We start from the raw sequence: 22616 nt of genomic DNA, 5'->3' as shown, positions 1-22616 counted from the left end.
CCTTCATCAGTGTACCAGTTCTAAATCCTTTAACTTTCTCACCAACTATAAATGAGAGTCAGATTGGAAAAAGAGGTTGGTAGGTTAGGTAATATTACTGATCTAAACGAAATTGAATGATCTATGAGTGCTCTAAACTACTTTTCAATATGTTTGCTTTCTTGATTTCTTATATGCTCAGAAAAAGATGTGTTTTCTACGTAATTCAACTTGGAACGATGTTAATGAAAAAACGGTGTTGTAAACTCAAAATGAGGGTCATTTTCTCAACTTTAAAGGAATAATAGCAGTGATATGATGAAATCTCGGACTTTTCTTCGAATACCGCTCATGGTATTTTGGACTCCTTGTTGGCTAAACTGAGCGACCATTTTGTTCTATCATCTTTTCATCTCTCCCGTGTCAACTTTCCACTAAGCTACTTTGAAAACTTCATCGAAAGCATCGTGCCATTTTCCATGGTGATTGTGATATTAATAAATACATTCCTTTCACAAATATTTGAATTTCGCGCCAGCTAATGAACACGACGCGATGTTGAATGAATAATAAAATTGAAGTATATCGCGACTGATCTACCTTGAACTCATTAACTGGCCTGATCAGACGTATCATTAAATAATCGATCATCACTCAGCGTTCATGAATTCTCACTTGTGTTGTCTGGAAAACATGCCACTTGGCGAGCGTCTCGGTACATTATGCAGTGTCATTTAATCTGACCATCGGCCCAAAAGCAAACATCCATCTTCAAGCTACTCCCGTATTCTGCCAGCTAACTACTCAGTAGTTTTTTCTTCGGCCAAACCCAAATCTGACAGACTGTTTATTCAGTAAGCAAATCGATTTTTCTTCTTCCTTTGCCCAAGCATCTCATCGGTGAGCCCCCCAAGAAGAAGTTTGCAGACTCATTGCGAACTAATCAGAGGGCTCGCAACGGGCGTCTAATTAACCGAAGGGCAGAACTAACACTTGTTGTTCTTTCTCACCCGGTTCGCGGTCTGTCTAGCTGGCCCGGGCCATTCCGGTCTAGCTGGCCCGGGCTTCGGTATAATCTATCGAACCAGCTACGTCCGGGTCATGTAATCTATACGGCGATCGACTAGCAACAGCGCGTACGGTTGTGCAATGCGGCGAAAGGGCGAAAGGCGAAGGGGTGTGTGAGCAAACCGGCGAAAATTACACCCAGAATTTGACCCGGATAACCACAAGGTGGAAACCAGACAGCAAACTCGAAGCTCGGCCCGGTATAGACACGAGGGAGGAAAACACGAAAAACCACAGAACATATAATTTTATAACTGGAGGATGCGCTATTTAAATTAATTTATTGGGCTTCTTTCCGTTCTCGATATCGATCTGGTAGGCCATGGGGCGGTTAGCTCGGTAACAATAGAGACCACATCGCCGGGCAAGAGGTTGATCCGGTTAGACGGTATAGGAAGAGAGAAAAAGAGATAGCCTGAAGACCGTACATCATACTAATTTTAATTTTACCAGGGCCTTGATTTTTGTTTCCCGATGGATGAGTTATACTATGATAGTAAAGAGAGTACTTTAAAGTTTCTAAAAATACTACAAACTAGAGATGGGCAAAACAGCTCATTTCAAAGAACTGTTCAGTGATGCAGAGTTCTGTTAAAAGAACTAGTTCTCCTGAGCCGTTCGTGCGTTCTTTTCATAGTTGTCATATTTGTTTGTGCGAAACTAAACGAGGAAGTTTTGTTAGATTAAGCGATTAAGTGAGCAATTAAATAACGGTCCCACAAATTTGAACTTAACTTTCATAATGAAACTGTCTTATCACAAAAATACCGTTCTCGATCAAAAGTTATGCGAGCAAAAAAAGGTCCCTTCACTTTTAACTGAGGAACTACCGTTCTCGAAAAACGAACTATTGCTCATTCATTCTTTCACAAGAACTAGTTCTTTTGAACCGTTCGCGAACGAATTGCCCATCTCTACTACAAACTAACTGAAAACTGCTCATAGTACAAAACTGTAGCGATGTCAATATGCAAAGTTTCGAAGCTATCAAATGTTGTAAAAGGCTCATTAAAACCGAACTTTTACGATGCACGGCCAAAATGTTAAGAAATTTAATTTTTAAATAACTTGCTTATTTAGTATAGTCGTTTTCATTCCTCGTTCTAGAATGGTTGGAGTGAGTTTCCATAAAATGTAAGATGTTAGAACAATTGATCTTCTTAGTCGAGAAGTTCTCTTTTCGAAGATATTTTTACCGCTCAATTTTCTCAGAGATGGCTGAACCGATTTTAACAAACTTAGGCTCTTTTGAAAGCTACTGTCGGGCCATTGATCAAGTTTGAAGATCAAATGGCTGTGACTTTTGGTTCCGGAGATATGATGGTATAAATGACGTAACTGACAAAACGTGTTGTTTTTTACCGCGCAAGTTTCTCGGAGATGGTTGAACCGATTCTAACAAGTCTAGGTCCGTTTGAAAGCTATTGTTAGGCCATTGATCAAGTTCGAAGGTCAAATGGCTGTGACTTTTGGTTCCGGAGATATGATGGCATAAATGACGTAACCGACAAAACGTGTTGTTTTTTGCCGCGCAAGTTTCTCGCAGATGGCTGAACCGATTTCAACAAGCTTAGGCTCGTTTAAAAGCTACTATTAGGCCATTGATCAAGTTCGAAGATCAAATGATTGCGACTTTGGGTTCCGAAGATATGATGGTATAAGTGACGTAACCGATAAAACGCGTTAATTGTTTACCGCGCAAATTTCTCGGAGATGGCTTAACTGATTTTAACACGCTGAGACTCGTTTGAAGGCTACTATTGGGCAATTGATCAAGTTCGAATATCAAATGGCTGTGACTTTTGGCTCCGGAGATATAATGGTATAAGTGACGTAACCGGCAAAACAAGTTGTTTTTTTTATCGCTCTAATGTATATAAGGGTGCCAATATTTTGGGATCACCTCTAATTTAGTTAGGCGCTTTTGTTCAAAAGTTTAAGTACCTCGAACAAAGTTCCCATGCAAAATTTGAGCTAAATCGGACATAGATAAGGGGTGCTACCCAGCGGTTAAGGTTTGAAAATTTTCGATCTAGAAAAATTACCATAGGGGGGACATGAGATTTCCGAAATAAAAATCTTGAAATTGAAAAAAAAACGTCGAGATTTAGTGTCATATAAAAAAAAAATTTTTTTTGAAGAAATCGACTTTCTGTGATTTTGAGTCCCAGAAAGTCAATTTCCCGAAAAAAAATTTTTTCATGCAATTCTAAACTTTTGGCATCAGAAATTTTTCTCGGTTTCGAAATTTCATGTACCATGTTCCGTGTGGTAAAATCGTTGTAGGAAACCCAGACGACCCCGTGGAGAGCTGACAGAGGAAGAAAAGCGAAAAAATGCAACCATTTGAACGAAAGTATGATAAGGGCAGTGGCGCCTCGTGACAAAATTTACAGGTTGTGCACTGTTTAAGTGGTACGATATCATATATAACACATGGATCAATAAGTCCCGAGACTAAAGCAGAGATGGCGCTCGTAGTAAACCAGTAACCACGTCTTTCTAGAGTACTAACCTTTGCTTGAAACGGGTCAATATTTTAAGTCGATCCGACCAGGAACAGCTGAATTATCAAGGTTGGAGTAAAGTCGTTTTGTAGTTTGTTTAAAAAATGAAAAAAAAAACGAGTTTCGTGTTTTGATAAAACATTGGGCCGTATGAATAAAATGTAGTAAAGTCTCTTGTTTGTAGTATCTTCTCGAAAACGTAGTCCACAGAGTAAAACACGTTTGGTTTGGTTTTAATTTTTCTACTTCACTTTATCAGCAAACACACGAGTAGCATCCTCTGGAGCTACCTACCGAAAAATTGTAGTAAATACTACATGTTCGAACGTTATTGTGTAGTAAAGTCTCTGCTTTTGACAGGAACGTGATCCACATGTAGCATTTACTACCGAAATTCAAACATGCTACGTTTTATTCATACGGCCCATTGTTTTTTAATGGGTAAAAATGTTATCCGGACTCTTGTCCATAAAAAAAAACGATTTGTCGGTGGTTCGTCGAGTTTGAACGTGGTCGTACCGTAAATCGATCAACAGTGATTATTATATTGACTTACTGGTGCGTTTGAAGGATGAAATCGCAAGAAAACGACCGCACATGCAGAGAAAAAAAAATCCTTTTTCATCAAGACAATGCACCCTGCCACAAGTCGATGAAAACAATGGCGAAATTGAACGAATTGGGCTTTGATCTGGTTCCCCACTCCCCATACTCGCCAGATTTAGCTCCCAGTTACTACTGGCTCTTTGCTGATCTTAAAAAATGCTCCAGGGAAAAAGATTTGGCTCAAATGAGGAGGTCATCGCTGAAACTGAAGCTTATTTGAAGCGAAAGATAATTTTTTTTATAAACATGGTATTGAAAAATTGGAAAAACGTTGGAACCATTGTATCACCCTAAAAGGTGATTATGTTGATGAATAAAAAAATATTGCAAAAAAAATGTTGTTTCCATTGTTAGTCTCGAGACTTATTGATCCATGTGTTAACAGTTCGTTGTAAGTGAAAACCATTGGAGAATGGAATGAGGAATGGATATTCACTTGTGGTTTTCAATACAATGGAATAACGATATACTTTTCGAAGGGAGTTTTTTTTTCAAACTTATTTCGTATCATCGTTACAATACAATTACAATTCGGCGCTCCGCAGGTCGAGAAAATCTTTCAATAACTTCATCAATAAAACCGCTTCAATGTTGCAACTGAGACAGCAATTCGTTTTCAACTGCCATAAGCATAAGTCTCTCCCGCATACAAGTTCTTGAATCTGTGCAGTAACTCAAGTGCACGGAAAAGATACTAACAGAGCGACAAGAGATACTTGAAATTTGAAGTTGGATGTATTATATGATGTGTGTAAATGTACGCAATTTCGGTGCACAAGGCAAAGTACTCGAGTTCAGAGCACTACGACAATGCAATATGAAAACGTTGTTTGGTTGGTATTGGCGCAATATGCAATTCTCGCTGAGCTGCATGAGCTTAGGGAGAATTTGCGCATATTGCGCTATGGACAAAATCACTCATTATTTTATATTTGGAGCCATCCGACATGCTTTCATCGAAAAAATAGAGAGTATAAAAATAATTGCATGCGGATGAGGGAATGCAATTAATTCCTTCAATTTGATCGGTTGTGCAGCGCACGAGGTGCACATGAGGACGAGACGCCCCTGTGATGAGGGATTATTTCAAGCACAATCCGACTCTTTTGATTCGGGACGAGGTCAAAGAGATATATTCGTCCGTCTCATCCAACAGACAATGAAGCGGATAAAACTTAATGTCTTCAAGGTAGCGAAAGGGGTCCAAGCAAACAAGCAGAATACGATAACCAAATCCCACGCGAGAAAACTATACCGCGAGAAAAAAAATTATGAAATCACAAGAAATTTTTGAAATTTTGGTAATTTGGACAGTAAGTTTTTAATTCCAAAATATTTTCCAACTACTTCTCACCTATAGAACACAATCAAAATCGAGTCTCTAATCTCTCTGTTGGCACGACAGTTCATTAGATGTGGAAGTCATTTATTTGTGTGATTTTGAACTGTTGTAACTGTACACAGCAGTACGCCGTCCCGATGAGTGGCAAAGTTCACCGACGATATTTATTAAGGTTAGATTACCTCTTTAGATACGCTTGATGTAGTCCGGTCATACAAATATGGTCGTTCTTTCCGAAGCCGGGTTGGTATTTATGGCTGTAATTACATTTCTATTTATTTAATTCAGCGTCTCTGGTTGACCACCGGCAATTACTGGGAGAATTTGCACGATACCGGTTGTTGTTGATTAATTTGTTCGTGGTTTTTCGACCCAAATGAACCAGATCCGAGGGCGATAGGCTCAGCCAATTAACACGAAACTGTGTTTCGTCTAATAAAAATAAAAGAAACCCGTACTATATTTCGTCACTTTCTTCCTTTTTTCAGAAATACGGCATCAACAGTTTCGGCTGAACATGTCCCGCGACTATGATTTGATGGGCGTCCCGCAGGATAATCCGGCACTGGTGAAATACGTTCGAGACATCCATATGAAAAAGTATCCGATGACGTTCATGCGAAATGCCAACGCTCCAGTGGAACATCTAAACTTTACCAACCGGCATGAACTGACCCCGGAGATGGCTCGTTTTGTGTCTGATCTGCTGGGGAAGAAGAAATTCGGAACATTCTTCCAGTCGCTAACTGGCATTAGCGATTCAATGATGACTGCTCCCTGGCTAGCAGAAACCATGAACTGGGGCGGTTATCTGGTCGAACCGGATCCACGGAAATATTTCTCCCTCCGCAAACAGAACGCTTTTCGTTCCAACGTGCAGGTTATTCACGCGTGTCTATCGCCCAACACCTACCCCAAAGAGGTTAGTGGAAAACAAGTTGAACCGAGGGAAACACCGTGATGGATAGGCAATCATTCTGTTGACTCAGTTCTCCTTGGTTCGAGCTCAAAATTTATTCGGTAGTGCTAACCACATTTTATGTTAACCGTAGGTCACGCTTCATCACGACGACGACAGCGAGGTACGAATCAACAGTGTGCTGGATGAGGAGACAGAATGGTTCCACCCACGCGTCAAGTGTTTCCCGGTCTACACGCTAATGTTGGCTGTCAACAGGACTTCGATCGATTTGCTCAGCCTTGGTTGCCAGGGCCAGGAACTACAGGTAACCCAACTTAAACATGAACACTGTCCGAGGGATTTGGTAGGACAGACGGAAATTTGCTTTCACCCGGGTTTGGTAGGGGTGAATTTGTGGTTAGAAAAATCGATTTGTAGTAAATACTACGGCGGTTGTTATCTAGATTATTGGTACGAGCCTTGTTTATGCGTTGTTTTATGTTTGATATTGAAGTCGAGTAAAGTGTTCGTTGTGGAAATAGTACTGCAAAAGAGAAAGTAAGGGTAAATAATGCAAACTATACTCGTGACATTGTGGTTAGAATTATGGTTTCGGTTTAAATTATCACCTGTAATCGTTCTGGTTAGGATAATCCTTCAACTTTGATTGTTGATTGTTTTCATTGATTGTCTGTGTATTATAAATACAATAATACAAGTTTCTTTGCCTTAATTCTGGTGGTATGCTTCACTGACTCTGTGACTCTTATGGAATAACTTTTTCTACAATATTATGTCTGGATGAATCCCGAATAGGGCTATTGTCCCAATGCTATTGAAAAGTCATCTCATTAGTGGAGACGCCATGTTATTTTATAGATTACTCGATTCTCTATCAATGAATGGTGATAAAAAAACGTGCTTAATCCACCTAGCAGTGAGATGATACCTTTTTTTATCAATACGCATGTGTTTTTGCATGGATATTCTTAGGTGTTTTAGTTCTCATGACATTATTTTAATTATCGTCGTTTAAAACGGCAAATTGAGATTTTAATCACTCATTACCCTGTAATGCCGAAACTGCAAAACATATCGAATTTCAATCTTAGCGTGCGACAATCGATTGAACATTCCATGAGATGTCGAGGTAAGTTCCATTTTAGAGTTTTTCGTCATTATTTATGGTACTTCCAGAGTCGGTATTCAGGAATTAGCATAGCCCAAAATGATTCGAATGGCCATAAATTATTACGCCAAACAATTTACATGAAATTTATATACTCATCATCTGTAATTCCAGAATCGGATAAAATTCACCAATTTTTTATGGGACCTTAAGTCCTGTAATATTTGTTTTTGAAGTTCGATTTGGTCTTTTTTGAGAAAATGATTGAGCTTTGAGAATCGACTCGATACTGGAACCGGAATTCTAAAATCGGTGTAGTCGAAATCAGTTAAATTCACCTGAGCAGTGTGTAGACATCTTTGAGAAATTGTAGTGCGAATTAAAATTTGGGGGTACATTCCGAATCCAAAAACGAATACCGCTCAAACTGAAATAAATTTATTTGGTAATCGACTATCCAAATCTGCAAACCCGATAAACCTGATTAATTTATGTGAAATGGACATTTTTATACTAATCACCCTGCATTTTCTAAACCAGAAGTCGGATCTGACTAAAAAGTAAGAGGTTTTATAGGATTTTAAGACCTCTCATTTGAATCATAGATGATTCTTAGATTTCATTTGAATCTTAGATCGGTTCAGCCATCTACGAGAAAAATTAATTGCATTATTTTAATTTCGTTTCACATATCATCCTGTGGTTCCGCAATCAGAAGTCGGATCCAAACGTAATTCAGGAACCTTATTTGGGAGTATTAGACTTTTCATATGAATCTGAGTTTGTAGAAAACGGTTTAACCATCTCCGAGAAAATTGAGTGAAATTATTTGTCACACACGCATTTGCTGATCTCGATGAACTGAGTCGTATGGTATATGGAAGTCATGTTCTTCCAGCATTTATTGCTGTAAATAGTTTAAATCAATATAATTATGGAATTACTTCCAACTCGATAATGCTGGTATCATCTGGTTTACATATGCCATATTCGAAAGATTATGTTGCCAAAAATGAACCGTGCTAAAATTGGTCCGAGGCAAATTGTCATAAAAAAGGATGCTGTACACAGTCTTTTTGGTACTTAGAAACAATTATATGTAACAGTATACAAAATCGTGTTTCATGTTGCTCTCAAGCATTGCTTTTTCATACAGCGCTCAAAATTCCTTCTACTGGAATAAGGCTTACACAAAAATATCGATATCTCCGTTAAAAATGGACGGATTTTAACAATCTATGGCTTGTTGGATAGGTGTTACCGAGCGAAATCTAAGTCTGGAAACATATTCTGTTTTCAATGTCAATTGTGACAGATACTGTCAAAAAACTGAAAATTTTGACATAAAACTTCGTATAACTCAAAAAGTAAACATCCGATCTCAAAACCATTCGATAGCGTTCTGGGTGACGGGGAGACCTTTCATTTGCGAATAGTTTGATCAAAATCGGTCGAGCCATCTCTGAGATCTCGACCTCTTAGTTGACAACACACATACAGACACACACACATACACACACATACACACACACACACACACACACACACACAGACATTTGCTCAGTTCGTCGAGCTGAATCGATTGGTATATGACATTCGGCCCTCCGGGCCTCGGAAAATTTTTCGAAAGTTTGAGCGAATTCTATACCTATTTTTTATATATATAAAAAAGGTAAAAAGGATCTTTGCTTCGGCTCTAAGAAGCGATACGGCAGAAAAAATAGTTCGAAAATTGTGCAATACAGCTGTTATTACTGTTGAACTTGCAGCAAATGTGCCTATTTGCATTTTACCCTTCAAGTCAATCTATAGAACAGAGATAACAGATCTCACAATAACTAATAGTTTTTTGTATATGAGATGACTTCTGCTATAAAGATAAATGGGGGTACCGTTACCCTACAATGTGCCTCCTAGTCGGGTCCACGAATTGCGGCTCTACAAGATTCTTTCTTGTGTGAAGCAAGTCTTCATCAAGTTCAACGTTTTTCAATTGTTTTTTTTGTGCTTTATTGTTGAAATCCCATAATATATTTTCTATTTAGTGTGTTGTCCATTTGAAACTACAACTTTCCAATTTCTTTCTAAAAATTTGTTGTATTCCAGGCTAAATCATGTATTGTCTGTTGAATTCTAGATATAAGCAATATTTGATTCCCTTGATTGAGATGAAATGTATTTCGATAGGAGTGTTCCGCATCAATTGAAATAAGCTGTAGTGTATAATTAAGTTGTTTGTGAGTTAAACCTAATCCGCGTGTGTTTCACGTGCACAGTAGTTTGATTGACAAATCGATTTTCCCGGATAGAAAAAGTTACGGTTTCAAATCCCGTCTCTGTAGTAACTTTTTCGCAAATTTTCATTTTTGTAGTTTCATTTGTCAATCTTTTCCCAATCTGTTCTTATGTGCTGGAGTAATCATTGGCAAACTAAATATCAGAGGATGGCTTCTTTCAATACTCAATTTAAAAAAAGCTTCGTTATGCACATTTGAAAAAAAAATCGTGTATGATGACCGCGTCAAAAATAACACATTTTTAAGGTTGATTTAATGAACTTTTGCTTGTATGTTTGAGACAACACAAAAGGCACAAATCTCCAAATTTCAAGGGCCATTTGAGCCGATTTGTTCTGATTCCTGAATGAGCGTTTTGTAAATGGTCAACGAACTCGTCAACCACCTCGATATCGTCACCGTCTTCAATATTTGTGGTGGAAGGCGTAGTGTTTTTTCTCTACAGCCTCTTCCTCTCATGTATTTTGTTTTTGACGCAATTATGGCCATTTCGAAATGCCTAGCTTCAGCTTGCAGTCCGATGTATGTTCTCATATCATATTCTGAAGGTTACGTGTCACAAAATCAATATGGTCAGTGAAGCCATAAAGCTGTACGGACTTTCGGAAGATCGTGCCACTCGTGTCGATTCTTGCTCTTGAAATCTCACAATCCAAAGTAATATTGAACAAGATACAAGAATATTTATCACCTTGCTGTAGCAATCCGAGATTCGAAGAGACTCAAGAGCGTACCACATATTCGGACGTAGTACATAACTCTATCCATCGTTGCTTTGACCAATCGCGTCAGTTTATACGGAAAACCGTATTCGTCCATGATCTGCTATTCTCGATCGATTGTGTTGTATGTCATTTTTAAGTAAATGAATAGGTGATGCGTGGGTACGTTGTATTCACGATACTTCTGGAGTACTTGTCTTATCGCGAATATGTCATCCGTAGTGGCGCGAGCACCAGTAAATCCCGTTTGGTACGGCTCTCAAATTTTTGGCTATTGGTGATAGACGACGGCAAAGGATTTGGGAGAGTACCTTGTAGGCGGCGTTCAACAATGTGATTGCGCGGTAATTGCAACAATCCAGCTTATCGCCCTTTTTGTAGACAGGACATACTACTCCATCCATCCATTCTTGCGGTAGAATTACCTCCTCCCAAATCTTAGAAGTCAGCCAGTGTCTCTCCTCCATGTTTGAGCAACTCGCCTGGTAACTGGTCAGTGCCCGCGGCTTTGATGTTCCTCAGCTTGCCGATCTCCTCACTTATCTCCAAAAGATCAGGTGGTGGGAATCTGTCGTCGGCTGAGCGTGCACCCAGATTGATTCCTGTGTCGTTCTCTGTATCTTGTGCATCGCCATTCAAATGCTCGTCAAAGTACTGCTTCCCCCTGTCGATCACCTCACGTTCGTTCGTGAGAAGGTTACCACTGGTATCTCTGCACATTTCGGCCTGTGGCGGGTGGCCTCTACCTGAGCAGTTCACCTTCTCATAGAATTTCAGTGTGTCATTTGCGCGGTACAGCTGTTCCATCGCTTCGCGATCTTGGCCTTCCTGGTGGCGCTTTTTCCTCCGGAAAACCGTGTTCAGTCTGTTCCGTGCCTTTCTGCATCGTTCCTCGTTCGCTCTAGTGCGGTGTTGCAGCATCCTCTCCCTTGCTGCATTCTTCTTTTCGACCAACTGCTGGCATTCGCCGTCAAACCAGTCATTTCTTTGATTTGATAACCTCGTCTACCTAGTACGGTTGCAATAGTGCTACTTACGGCGGACCTTATATTCTTCCAGCCGTCTTCAATAGTCACCGCGCCAAGCTGCTCTTCCGTTGGTACCACTAGGTCCAGTTGTTGCGCGTATACCTCTGCAGTACGAATGCTACGTAGCTGCTCGAGATTGAGTCCCAGCGTGCGACGAGTGTTGTGTACCGTCAGAATCAATGTTGGCACTGCGGTAAGTGCGGACATTGATGATGTCGGAGAAGAATCGCCCACCGATGAGAACGTGGTCGATTAGATTTTCCGTATGTTGATCAGGTGATCTCCAGGTGGCTTTGTGGATACCTTTGCGGGGAAGGAAGGTGCTTCAAACTACCATTCTTCGTGAGGCCGCGAAGTTCACGCATCGTTGGCCATTGTTGTTTGTTGCCGCGTTCAGGCTCTCCAGCCCGATCACAGGACTGTATAGTGCCTCCCGGCGCGTAAAATGCTTCCTTCTCGTCATCAGGTCTCGTCCCATGTGGGGAGTGCACGTTGATGATGCTGTAACTGAAGATGCGGCCCTTGCTCTTCAACACGCACATCCTATCACTGATTGGCTGCCACCCAATTACGCGCTTGCTCATCTTACCCAACACTACAAAAACCGTTCCTAGAACACTGGTCTACCACAGCTCTGGTAGAAGGTAGCCACTCGATGCCCACTTTTCCACACCTTCTGTCCCGTCCAACAAAGTTCCTGCAGTGCTACGACATCGAAGTCGCGGATTTGAAGCTCATCATGCAGCATTCGGTTGTATCGTGGGAAGCCAAGCGATTTGCAGTTCTATGTGCCAAGCTTCCAATCGTAGTCCTTACTTCGTCGCGTAGGTCTTAGCCGATTATTTCGAGTTGTATTTCTTTCTTAATTGTTCGTAACTTCATTTTTCCGGGCGGCTTGTTAGGCCTGCACCAACCAACATGCTCGTCGGAGGGCCATCGTGTCAGCACTGTTTAGAGTCCCACGCTGACACAAGGACGGTAATCCTAACATGGAGAACAGACGCTCGGAAAGGCTCACTCTCTGTAAAGAGAAGGCAAGCATTATCATTATTTATTAGCAAACTAAATGTGGTAATAAACAATTGTTGTATTCAGGGAACATTACAATTATTTAGTTCACCTTTCGTCTTAGACTCGTCGTACATCAGTTAGGAAAAACCTAACAAAGTGCTCTGCAAGAAGCAGAAGCTTTATGTCTGCTTAGTGGTTTATGTTGAAACTTCTAATTGGAATAACGGTTTAACATAAACAGTTATGGAGTGACGAATCGTAGACTAAACGTAAAGTTTAGTTTGTTTTATACATAAACTGCCATTTCCAAGTTCCATATACATAGGAAATCCTATAGGATATGGGACAATTATGCGTATACGGGAGATCGGTTGTACATTACCTACTTTAAATGATTATAACTTTTTAATGACAAAACGGCCCTTACTTTTCGAATATTTCTCGAATTCCACTAGAATCAAAATGTTATTTCATTTGTATTGAGAAAAATATACAAGTCCACGTAGGCTTAGACGAAACTCCCCCTCCTCTCTCGTAGTCTATTGTAGACTTTTTCTACTTCCCTAATTCTAATTCTAAGAGTCCACGTGGTTTATGAATGACCCCTTAGTGTCAATGCACCTTCGAAGAAAATGCATCACGAAACACTTATCTTAGTAAATATAGATCTAAACTCTCGCTATACAGTTTCAAATAAATTAATCAACTATTTATTTGTTTCAGATCCTCCAGACGATTCCGTTCGATCGAGTACACATCAAGGTGATCTCGATTCATCTGGTACACTACTACGAGGAGGACGAATTGATCATCGACGTAGACGAGTACGTCCAGAATATTACACGTTTCCTGTTGAGCAAATCATACAAAATTGTCCGCAGCTATGATCGTAACTTTATCTATCAGTACGTGAGCGCACACGGTGGCCTGGAGGGAAGCATAAGTCGTGTCAACAGTGTAGTCGGTGTACCGGATATCGTGGCGGCCGAGAATAGTGGAAGCAGCGGCATTAGTAACATAAAAACTACTAGCAACAAAATTAGTACCAGCGAGAAAGGGGAACTTATGCGTAAAGGTATTGGAACCACTTCTTCGCCATTGCCGAAAAGCAGCGCCTCGACTGTGAGAGTTACCACCACATCCGAAAGCTATGCTTCTGATAGTACGGAAAAGGTAGAAATTGCTGCGGGGCAGGCGGACGAATCAGATGCGCTGATGCATGTTACAAGTTCCACCAGCTCACCGCCGATGGTCACTTCTCTGTGAACCCGAACCGGGTAGCGTCCAGCAGTTGATTTTTCTCCTGACATCAAATCGAAATAGTATGAATTTTAAAGATGAAACTAAAGCTACCAAATCATCATTCCAGAAAAGCAATTGCTCTCTATTCAACTTGTGGCTAGTAAATCCACACGAAACAATTCCCTGTAGATAGCAGCGTTAGGAGTTAAGCGAAGAATGAATCAAAAATCTCGTAGCGTACGAGATTCGTTATCCTTATTTTGAGTCTGAACTGAAACTCGGTCATTTTTTAACGTTTTTTTTGTCGTTTTATCAACACTATGTGCATGAATTATCAAATGTTTAGTGAAGATAAATTTAGAAGACAACTTAATCAATAGAGAAGAAAGAATAGTTTCATATTTATTAACTATAGCATTTAGATAAATCGCCAGTTTTCGAAAGCGATTTATTTCCCTTATCATTATGATCTTTATCACGATACACATAAATATTTTATTTTGGATTTGATAAAACGATTGCTCAACCAATGGATGGATAGAAAAAGAAACGATGAACTTTGATTTGAATACAAGCCAGAGAAGTACGGTGTGGAAATCAAACTGCACTTGAAATGCATTTGTTTAAAGTATTCTAAGAAAACGATTTTATGTCATTCGCCCGAATTCCATATTACCCTTACTGAATCATCCGATGTTGGCTCTGTGGCAGCAAATCGTTCCAGTTTGTCAGTTCCGTTCAAACGTCAGCGATGGAAAGTCATTAATATCACTATACTTCATAATCTTCTACACTTTAACTAAAAGTGCCTTCATAACAATGAATAAATCTTGTACAGCTAACGTGACGATTTCTCTTGAATAATCAATGAAGACAAATATAAACTGAAACGACCTGTTACACTTAGCTAAGTACTATTGTCTGGAAGGATGTTTAGTGAGCACTAGCTAGTATAACTAGATGTTATCTTCGCCAGAAACCGTCAACGACGTATATTTTGAAAAGAAGTTTTCCAGGGGTCCACAGCGGAAAGACGCGCCAAAGCTTTGCTTAATGAACGAGGCCGACTTACCTGTGAGAAGAGTCCCAACTGATAACATAATAACATCATTCAGACCAAGGATTGTCAAACCTCACATCTAAGTTAGGCGACTTGATCAGGATAGATTCTGAAGTGACATTTTCGATAATTGTGAAATAAGGTTGCCTACGGAGAAGTGAGGTTTGTTTTCCCACGTCAGAGCTCCGGGCGAACGCACTAAATCGACACAATGAAATTCTTTCTATCATTCATAAAAAACCTCCATTTTTGGCGAATGTTATTTAATCGATAATTGTATTCCGTACATATTCGCGTTTGAAATTTTAAGAAATTACCGTTTTTTTAATATGAATAGAGTAACTTTTTAACTTTAAGTGTAAACTGCATTATTTTCAGCATTTCTCGATATTTTAGCATTTTATTTAACCCGAAGTACTTGTTAAACCAGAACGACAACGACACAAGCGGTAACACAGAATTCCTGGATAGGTAATACAAATGAATGTAGTTTTATACATTTATCATTAGGAAGTGAATTTAAAAATAAAAGCTTGTGAGGCAAAAAGACAAGCAACACAACACTGATTGATTACTTATCGTATTTACTCCTGTTGAAAATAACACAGTAAGAGAATGTAATGAAAGAAAGATTATCTGCGGTACTTTATTATAGTTGTTTTAATTATAATAGGTTGTGAAACACCTTTCAAATATGTTATTTGAGAAGCGTGCCCGGCGTTGGGTCTTGGGCACATTACATTATTCTCCACTATTTGCATTTCATCTTACCGAAAGGGTCACTTTCAATTCATCGATGACAATTTCGTTGTTTCAGAGAACTAGGAGGTGTACTGATGAGTTCATAAAAAAAAAGTTTTCTACGGTGTGATAGATCGTAAAGCAAGACGAAGAAAAACGCTGTTGCGAAGAGCACGGGAACGGACATTGATATGAACTGCGCGTAGCAAAGGACATCTAATGTTGCGCTTTATTGTGCAACTTTTCATCGAACTTGTAGTGCATCTAGACCGATTAGTAACCCGCGACTTCTGTAGTTCGGTGGTAAGAGAGGAGAAGCATCGTTGCATCGATTCTATAAGCGCCATGTAGGTAGTGAAGATTCGTTCGTAACGATTGAGCGAGTAAGTCAACAAAGAAGAGAATTTTAGCAGTACACGTGTGTAAAATGTTTGTATATCCCCATCAGTGCGGTAAAATTTCATTTTCAATCGAATAATTAAGATGAAAATGAAATTTATGGCCGCTGACCGTCAGCATATCCCTACTAATTCATTTGACTTTTGCTGCCATTTTCAAGTTAAGCTCCCGGAATTCATCGTCAGTTGAATAATCGTACCTAGTCATTTGATGTTTTGTTTGCTCAGTTTCGAGTGCCAAGTAGTCTAGCTCCTTCATTGCCTTCGCTCTTGGTAGTAAGCAAGTTCGAAGGAATAGAATTATAAATGGAGTGAAGTATTAAAAATGAAAACTGAAGGGGGAAACATTTAATTTATGTGTATTTTGTGACTTATATTTCAGCTATCTGGTTTGTCTTTCATCTATTATCTTGAACCAATTCGAATGTTTACATGAACCTCATTTGAAGGCCGCTCTCATACTGTTGGAAGAGATATTTTGTTACTTCAAGAGATCAACTGACGGTAATTAAACTGAGACTCGATTGAAGAGAAACGAGTGATGAACTGAATGCTGCTCGTTCGGGCCGTCAGCAAACATTATGTGTGTCAGGTAGTGAAGTTTACTGCATTAGAGAGATCGTCAATGTGTTCCACATTCAGTTTCAATTGAATTGAATGAAGTTTTACCGCACTGATCCCCATAACAAACCCTAATTGGTGAGAAGCTTCAAAATCCATATAGGGTAAGGGCTCCCTATTTCATCTCATTTGTAAGGATGTTACCTTAAAAACCTGATTTAGCCACTAAAATCACTACGATTTTTTCATATTTCTGCTTAATTCGACTTGCTCCATATTGGGAATTGATTCACATTCCTTGGAAATTAAAATAATATCCAAAAAATCAGCTAAAAACACTTCTGAAACACACTACTGTGCTCCTAATTTCATCTAAGGATTTATATTCATCCTATCGTTGGTCCTTTATTCATCCCATAAATTAGCAATGGCGACAGCAATCAGAACCAAAATATTGCACTATTACACTCGCAGGTTCAAAATGTCAGAATTTGTCTTAAAAAGGGCCTAATTCCAACTATGAGACAACACACGATATTTTTAGAAACAGGGGTGGAATTATGTAAGGTGATAAGTGACTATCACCTCCTGGTGATAAAGAGGTGATCACCAGAATGTTTGGAATCACCGAAGGTGATCACTTTTACTATCACCATCACCGGTGATTGAGCTAACTTCACTCATATATCACCTGTCAAGAAACGTCAATTTTTCAGGAGTAAAATATGAATGTGGCGTATACCGTTGATATTTAGAGGAGTAACATATGAATGTGGCGTATACCCATATAATATTTTAAAATCTAAAGTTTTATTCCTATAGTTTTCAATCCTTTTCATTACTTCGAGTCATGTTTATCAATGATGATTTGTATGTATCGAAGAGTAACGCTGAAAAAAATTACCTGCTCATAAACAAATAAAAAAATTCACTTGTTGGTTTAATGTAGTGCCGATTTTTATTTTTCAATGGAAATCAATGTCACAGTCAATTCTTTGGGATAAATTTGAAAGCTTTGACACGAATTGTTAGATCTTCTTGATGTTTCACAACGGATGGCATTCCTCTCGAATGAGAAAGATCCGTTAAATAATTTCTTGTATAGTTTTCATTCACTTTACGATTATGTCATTTCACAGAGCTTTCAAATGCTACCTCCATTTTGGAAATTTTACCCACCGGTACTACGAATATCCACTATGATTAGCAGCAACTAATTGTCCAAAAATATTGCCTTATTTAGTTCAACTCACAAGAAGAAAATTAAGAACGCAGTTTAATCTTTTTTACTCGTTCAGTTGAACGAGGCTGATATGTCGCTCACTAAGTCACGGCCATCTAATTCTACTGAAAATGTTAGCATAGATTTTTTATGTTACGTTATGTGCAACATGAGATGTCTACATTCATAAACTTATCACTTTTCCAGAAAGCAATTTATCTTTGACTCTACGAATACCCAATGATATTGCTTCAAATAATAATTACAACATAAATGAATTGATTTAATTGATAAATACTACCGTTCATTCTATGAATTCTTTAAACCTTATAAACTAAGTTACTTTTCATTTTGGTATTTAATTTTGACACAATATCAGTACGAATTTTATTAAAAAATTATCCTCGTCGACCAATATTGGTAGGTTGTTTATATCAGTGGCTTAAAATTCACCTAACGGACAATAATTTATAAAGCCACTTCTCAAAAAATCAAATCACTACTGAAAGTGATAAATAAATTGCTATCACCTCCATTTTGACATGAAGGTGATTAAATCGTGGTGACTATCACCTTACGTAATGCCAACGTTTGATAGTGATGTTAGCCTCTCAGCAGTGGTGACAGAACTTGGTGATTATCACCTTACATGATTCCAAATTTTCAAAAGTGATAATCACTTGGTGATAATCACCTTACATGATTCCACCCCAGTTCTTTTGTTCAAATATTTGATGATGAACACTGATAAACATTTATATTAGATATTATTTTATTAGTGAAGACAGATAGAGCAGTTACATATTTTCTATGAAAGTATCTGGCATCTCTGTGCACAGTTGATGAAGCACACACACTTAACAGCGTTATGTTGACATATAGTAGAAAGAAACCAGTACTACTAGATTTGCCACAATGGTTATTTCATTAGTATTTAACACGCTCTGTCTGATAATATTCGAAGCCGAAACAGTTTTTTTTAATATTAATATCAACAATATAATAAAACTAATGTCACGGATATCAAAAAAATACTTGTTGATGATAATTTGAAGAAGGAAAATAATTTTTTTTTGTAACATTATAAGAAAACTTGGCAACTTTGCGACACCGAATGAGATGAAAACAAAGCGCAATCAAGTGAACTAAGTGAAAAACTTTCATTTCATATTCTTTAAGACTTTTATTGCTTGTCGGGTAGTTTTTGAAGTTTTTAATCGTTGATTAAACAAGTGGCAAGTGAACATTACTAATTATGAAGTCATCAAGCATTCAATAGTAGTGTAATTGTGCGAAATAGTGGCCCTTATTACCGTTCTCACTTCCACTTTCACATCCACTTCACTTACATGTCACTTCATTTTATTTGACCTGTTACCAATATCATCACAGTGAAGTGATCACTGTGGTGGAAAAAACTATTTTTTTCAACAACATGTTGATGGCGTGATGGTAATAATGACATCAAGTTCATCCAATTATTTACTTTTGTCTCTAAAGCGACTTTCGTAATAAGGACCTACATTCACTTCACTTGATTTCCACCGTGAAGTGATATCCATAATAAGGGTAACAGTCACTCCACTTGGTTTTCACCGTGTAGTGACACCGGTAGTAAGGGTCAGTAATCATGTTTTGAGACGAATCGATGAGTAGACAGTCAGAAACATGACGAACTGTAAATCTTGAGACGAAAATGTGTCCTAAATTGAAAATTGAGTTTGTTTTAAATGAAAAAACGATCACCGAAGAATTTAAAACCATTTCTTCCAATGAGAAAGTGTGACAATAGCTTGAATAATCATTTTAAACCATTCCACAGTTTGGTTCAGGTAGGTTGTAAGATATTATTCATGTTTAAAATAATGAGGTGAAGGGATGAGATGAAAATAGGAGCACAGATAAAAAAGGGAGCCGTTACCCTAGCTGATGTGGTGCTTGAATTTAAATTGATCATCGAGAAAAACACCAACATCTGTAACGCACGTTGTCCTGACTATCGGGGATCCGTTTAGATATTTCATACGGTTAACTTAATTTCACTCGGCGAAGCTTAGCTACTGCCGTTGTAGAGAAGCTGCATCTTGTGGGCTTCGTTTATAATAGTCATCAGCCAATAATAAACAAGAATCGTCTAGAGAAAGATTGTTGCCGTTGAGGTTGAATAAGAGTATGAATGCCGTGAGATGACTACCTAACTAACGAATCAACATAATTTTTGCTACATGCTATCGGAAATATTATCACAATTTTATGATAAAATTATCAGTTGTGTGACATAATCTCAAATAATTCAAAATTAAACTTTTCTTAAATGTTTGGTATAAACGAGTATCAAATAGGATAATTCATAAGGCGCGTTTGCCTTTCTCGTATTTTTAAAGCTCAGTGATCTGTGAAATGAATTGTATAATCTAACTACCAATAGAATCGAAATTTTTCAACTTGAACGTGTATGGCAACAGCATGGAAGTATATCAATAGTACACTATTGAAAAACCTGTCTAATTTGACCCATGTCAACACCAGCCAATCAGAACGCGTTCTGTGGAAGAGAACAAAATATCTGCTGCTGTACAACGAATCGTTCGAGAAAAATGTTCCGAACAGTGCTTAATATCGTAGTGAGTTCCGCAATTTGGTCCTTCTGAAAGGCAGGAATGCATCCCGTACAGCATCCTGATAGTTTCTTTCAATGAATTATACAAATCCGAAATGAAATAATCGATATTAAAATTTTATATGCAGCTATTTTTATAGCCGTTAGGACCACCCATTAGTGATAAAGCTACAAACGAAATCACGTAAAAATAAACCTCTTAACAAAAATTAGATCAGTTTGGATTCTATCGCCACTGCGAGCAGATGTATTTTGTGTCGTTTGCAAAGCTAGTTTCGCTTCCGACAAGAGCGATTACGTCACAACTGCTAGTCGTTTGCATTGGTGAAAAAAACAACGAAAAGAAGACAACGGTGGGGAGCATCACACACAATCAGCCGTTCTAATGGCTATAAAAGTTTTCTAAAGAACTATTAGGATTTATTCTTCGCAAATCGATGGTAAAAATCCACAGTTTAGTACAAATCTAGAACAGTTTGATTAGATTTGTGCACTTTTCGCTGTGTGTTGGTCGTGACAATTCAAAGCACTTTTCAGTGCTACAGATCATTATAAAGAATTAATTGAATTTACTCTTTCGTACCAAAAGCATCAGATCTATCAAAATGGAAGTATACAAAGTTTGTACCGTCACTAACACATTCAATTACGAATCACGCAATGCAAAAATGAAAATGTTGGTATAGAACACATTTTTATACTAGTATGGGTGTCGTTTGGAAATATGCCGTGCGAAACTGGGTTGCCACGAATATAGATTAATCTGTATTTTTATTATAAAAATCTATACTGGTTATATCATAATATTTAATTGTGTTTCGGAATGTTAAATGTAACTAATCTGAACTTTAGTTTAGGTGCATCGTTTCAAATTCTAGTAGTGAATAAGGGGAATGCTTGCATAATTCCTACAATTGATCAACTAACTGATATTCGGAGGTGTTAAGGAACATGCCAGTTGTTTTCGTATTCACGACATCCAGTTATGTCTCTAACACTCCTTTTTTATCTAAAACTGCGGCCCATTTCAAAGTTTCACGGATGGAAAGTTATTTGGGTCTATTTTGATCTTAAAATGAAGTAATAACAAGTGGTGTAAAAATTGCAATTCAGTGAAAGTAAGAAGAACTTCGATATAAACTTACTTCATTTAACAAAGTATTTAAACTCTTTATTGGGGTAATTTCTTTGAGTGAGAGTATAAAAAGAAATTACACAGAAGCAATTTTTACTAAAGCTGTAAAATTAGAATTTTGTTGCAAGATTTTTTTTCAGTGTTTCCAGTCAAGTCGATTAAAAAATCATTTAATGTTCTGAGAATATCGTTATAACAGAGTATGTTTGAGTGAATATGACAAATATTATACACAAATTCAGCTGCAATGACAGAAAATGACGTGACCGTATTTAGCTACAGAACGAATAATTCGACTCAAAATTTAATAGTCAGTCGATGTTGAACAATTGTTCGCACCGCACGCGAATAGGCTAGAAAGTATTTTTAAACTCAGATTACCACGCCCTCGTGCACTGTCCCTATAGGATATGTCAAAGAACTTCAACGACATGTCAACCGACATATTTGACAATCGTCGTTTAGTCAGAATTGCATATTTTACAATTTGTTTTTTGCACTGAGATGACACACAACTTGCCGTAATGCGAAGTTTAGAAGCCTTCTTCACCACACCCACACACGAGACCGAGACGGCTGGAGTAGCTGGCTGCAGTAACCGAACTGTGGTGGAGGATTTAAGAGTTTCCAAAGTACTTACTACAGTGCTTTCCAGTGTGACCCTTTGCAAGCTCATCACTTGCTGTCTTCAAAAGGGATAAAGACATTGATAGATGTGATCCTGCTTTCGAGAACACCTTGAGGCTATTAGTCAACTTTGAACGAAACAGTTCAAAGTCGGTTCAAAACTCCTCTCAAATCATCTGACTTTTACCTACCAGAAAATAAAAAGTGCCTCCCTGATATTCTTGGTCACATATTTTCATTGACATGGATAGTGTTGTCATTTCTTATGTCCGCTCTTGTGGTTTCCTTCCGGTTGATTGCACTTGAGTACAGAACAAATACGACGCTGACTTGCGGCAAACAGCATGAAAGAACTCAAGAAAAATGAAAAATAATTGAGCCTGCTGTAATTTTCTAGGCTGCGCATAAAAGTGCTCAGGT

The 22616-nt window shown here is 38.3% G+C and overlaps 1 protein-coding gene across 2 annotated transcripts in view; it reads left to right on the top strand.

Annotated features, from left to right (window-relative positions):
- The window catches only part of LOC131430149 (protein Star), an 87810-nt gene extending 72269 nt beyond the window's left edge, over positions 1 to 15541 (top strand). For both annotated transcript variants that reach the window (XM_058594874.1, XM_058594873.1), the window contains exons 3-5: positions 5991 to 6424; positions 6555 to 6728; positions 13314 to 15541. In XM_058594874.1, coding sequence (XP_058450857.1) covers positions 5991 to 6424; positions 6555 to 6728; positions 13314 to 13856 — 1151 coding nt within the window. In that variant the 3' untranslated portion in view covers positions 13857 to 15541. The remainder of the gene's footprint in view (positions 1 to 5990; positions 6425 to 6554; positions 6729 to 13313) is intronic.
- The last annotated feature ends 7075 nt before the right edge of the window (positions 15542 to 22616 follow it).

Source organism: Malaya genurostris, chromosome 2 (genome assembly GCF_030247185.1).
Source record: "Malaya genurostris strain Urasoe2022 chromosome 2, Malgen_1.1, whole genome shotgun sequence".
Lineage (NCBI taxonomy): Eukaryota > Metazoa > Arthropoda > Insecta > Diptera > Culicidae > Malaya > Malaya genurostris.
The sequence above is the reverse complement of the archived record's forward strand: the minus strand, read 5'-3'. Positions and strand labels throughout refer to the sequence as shown.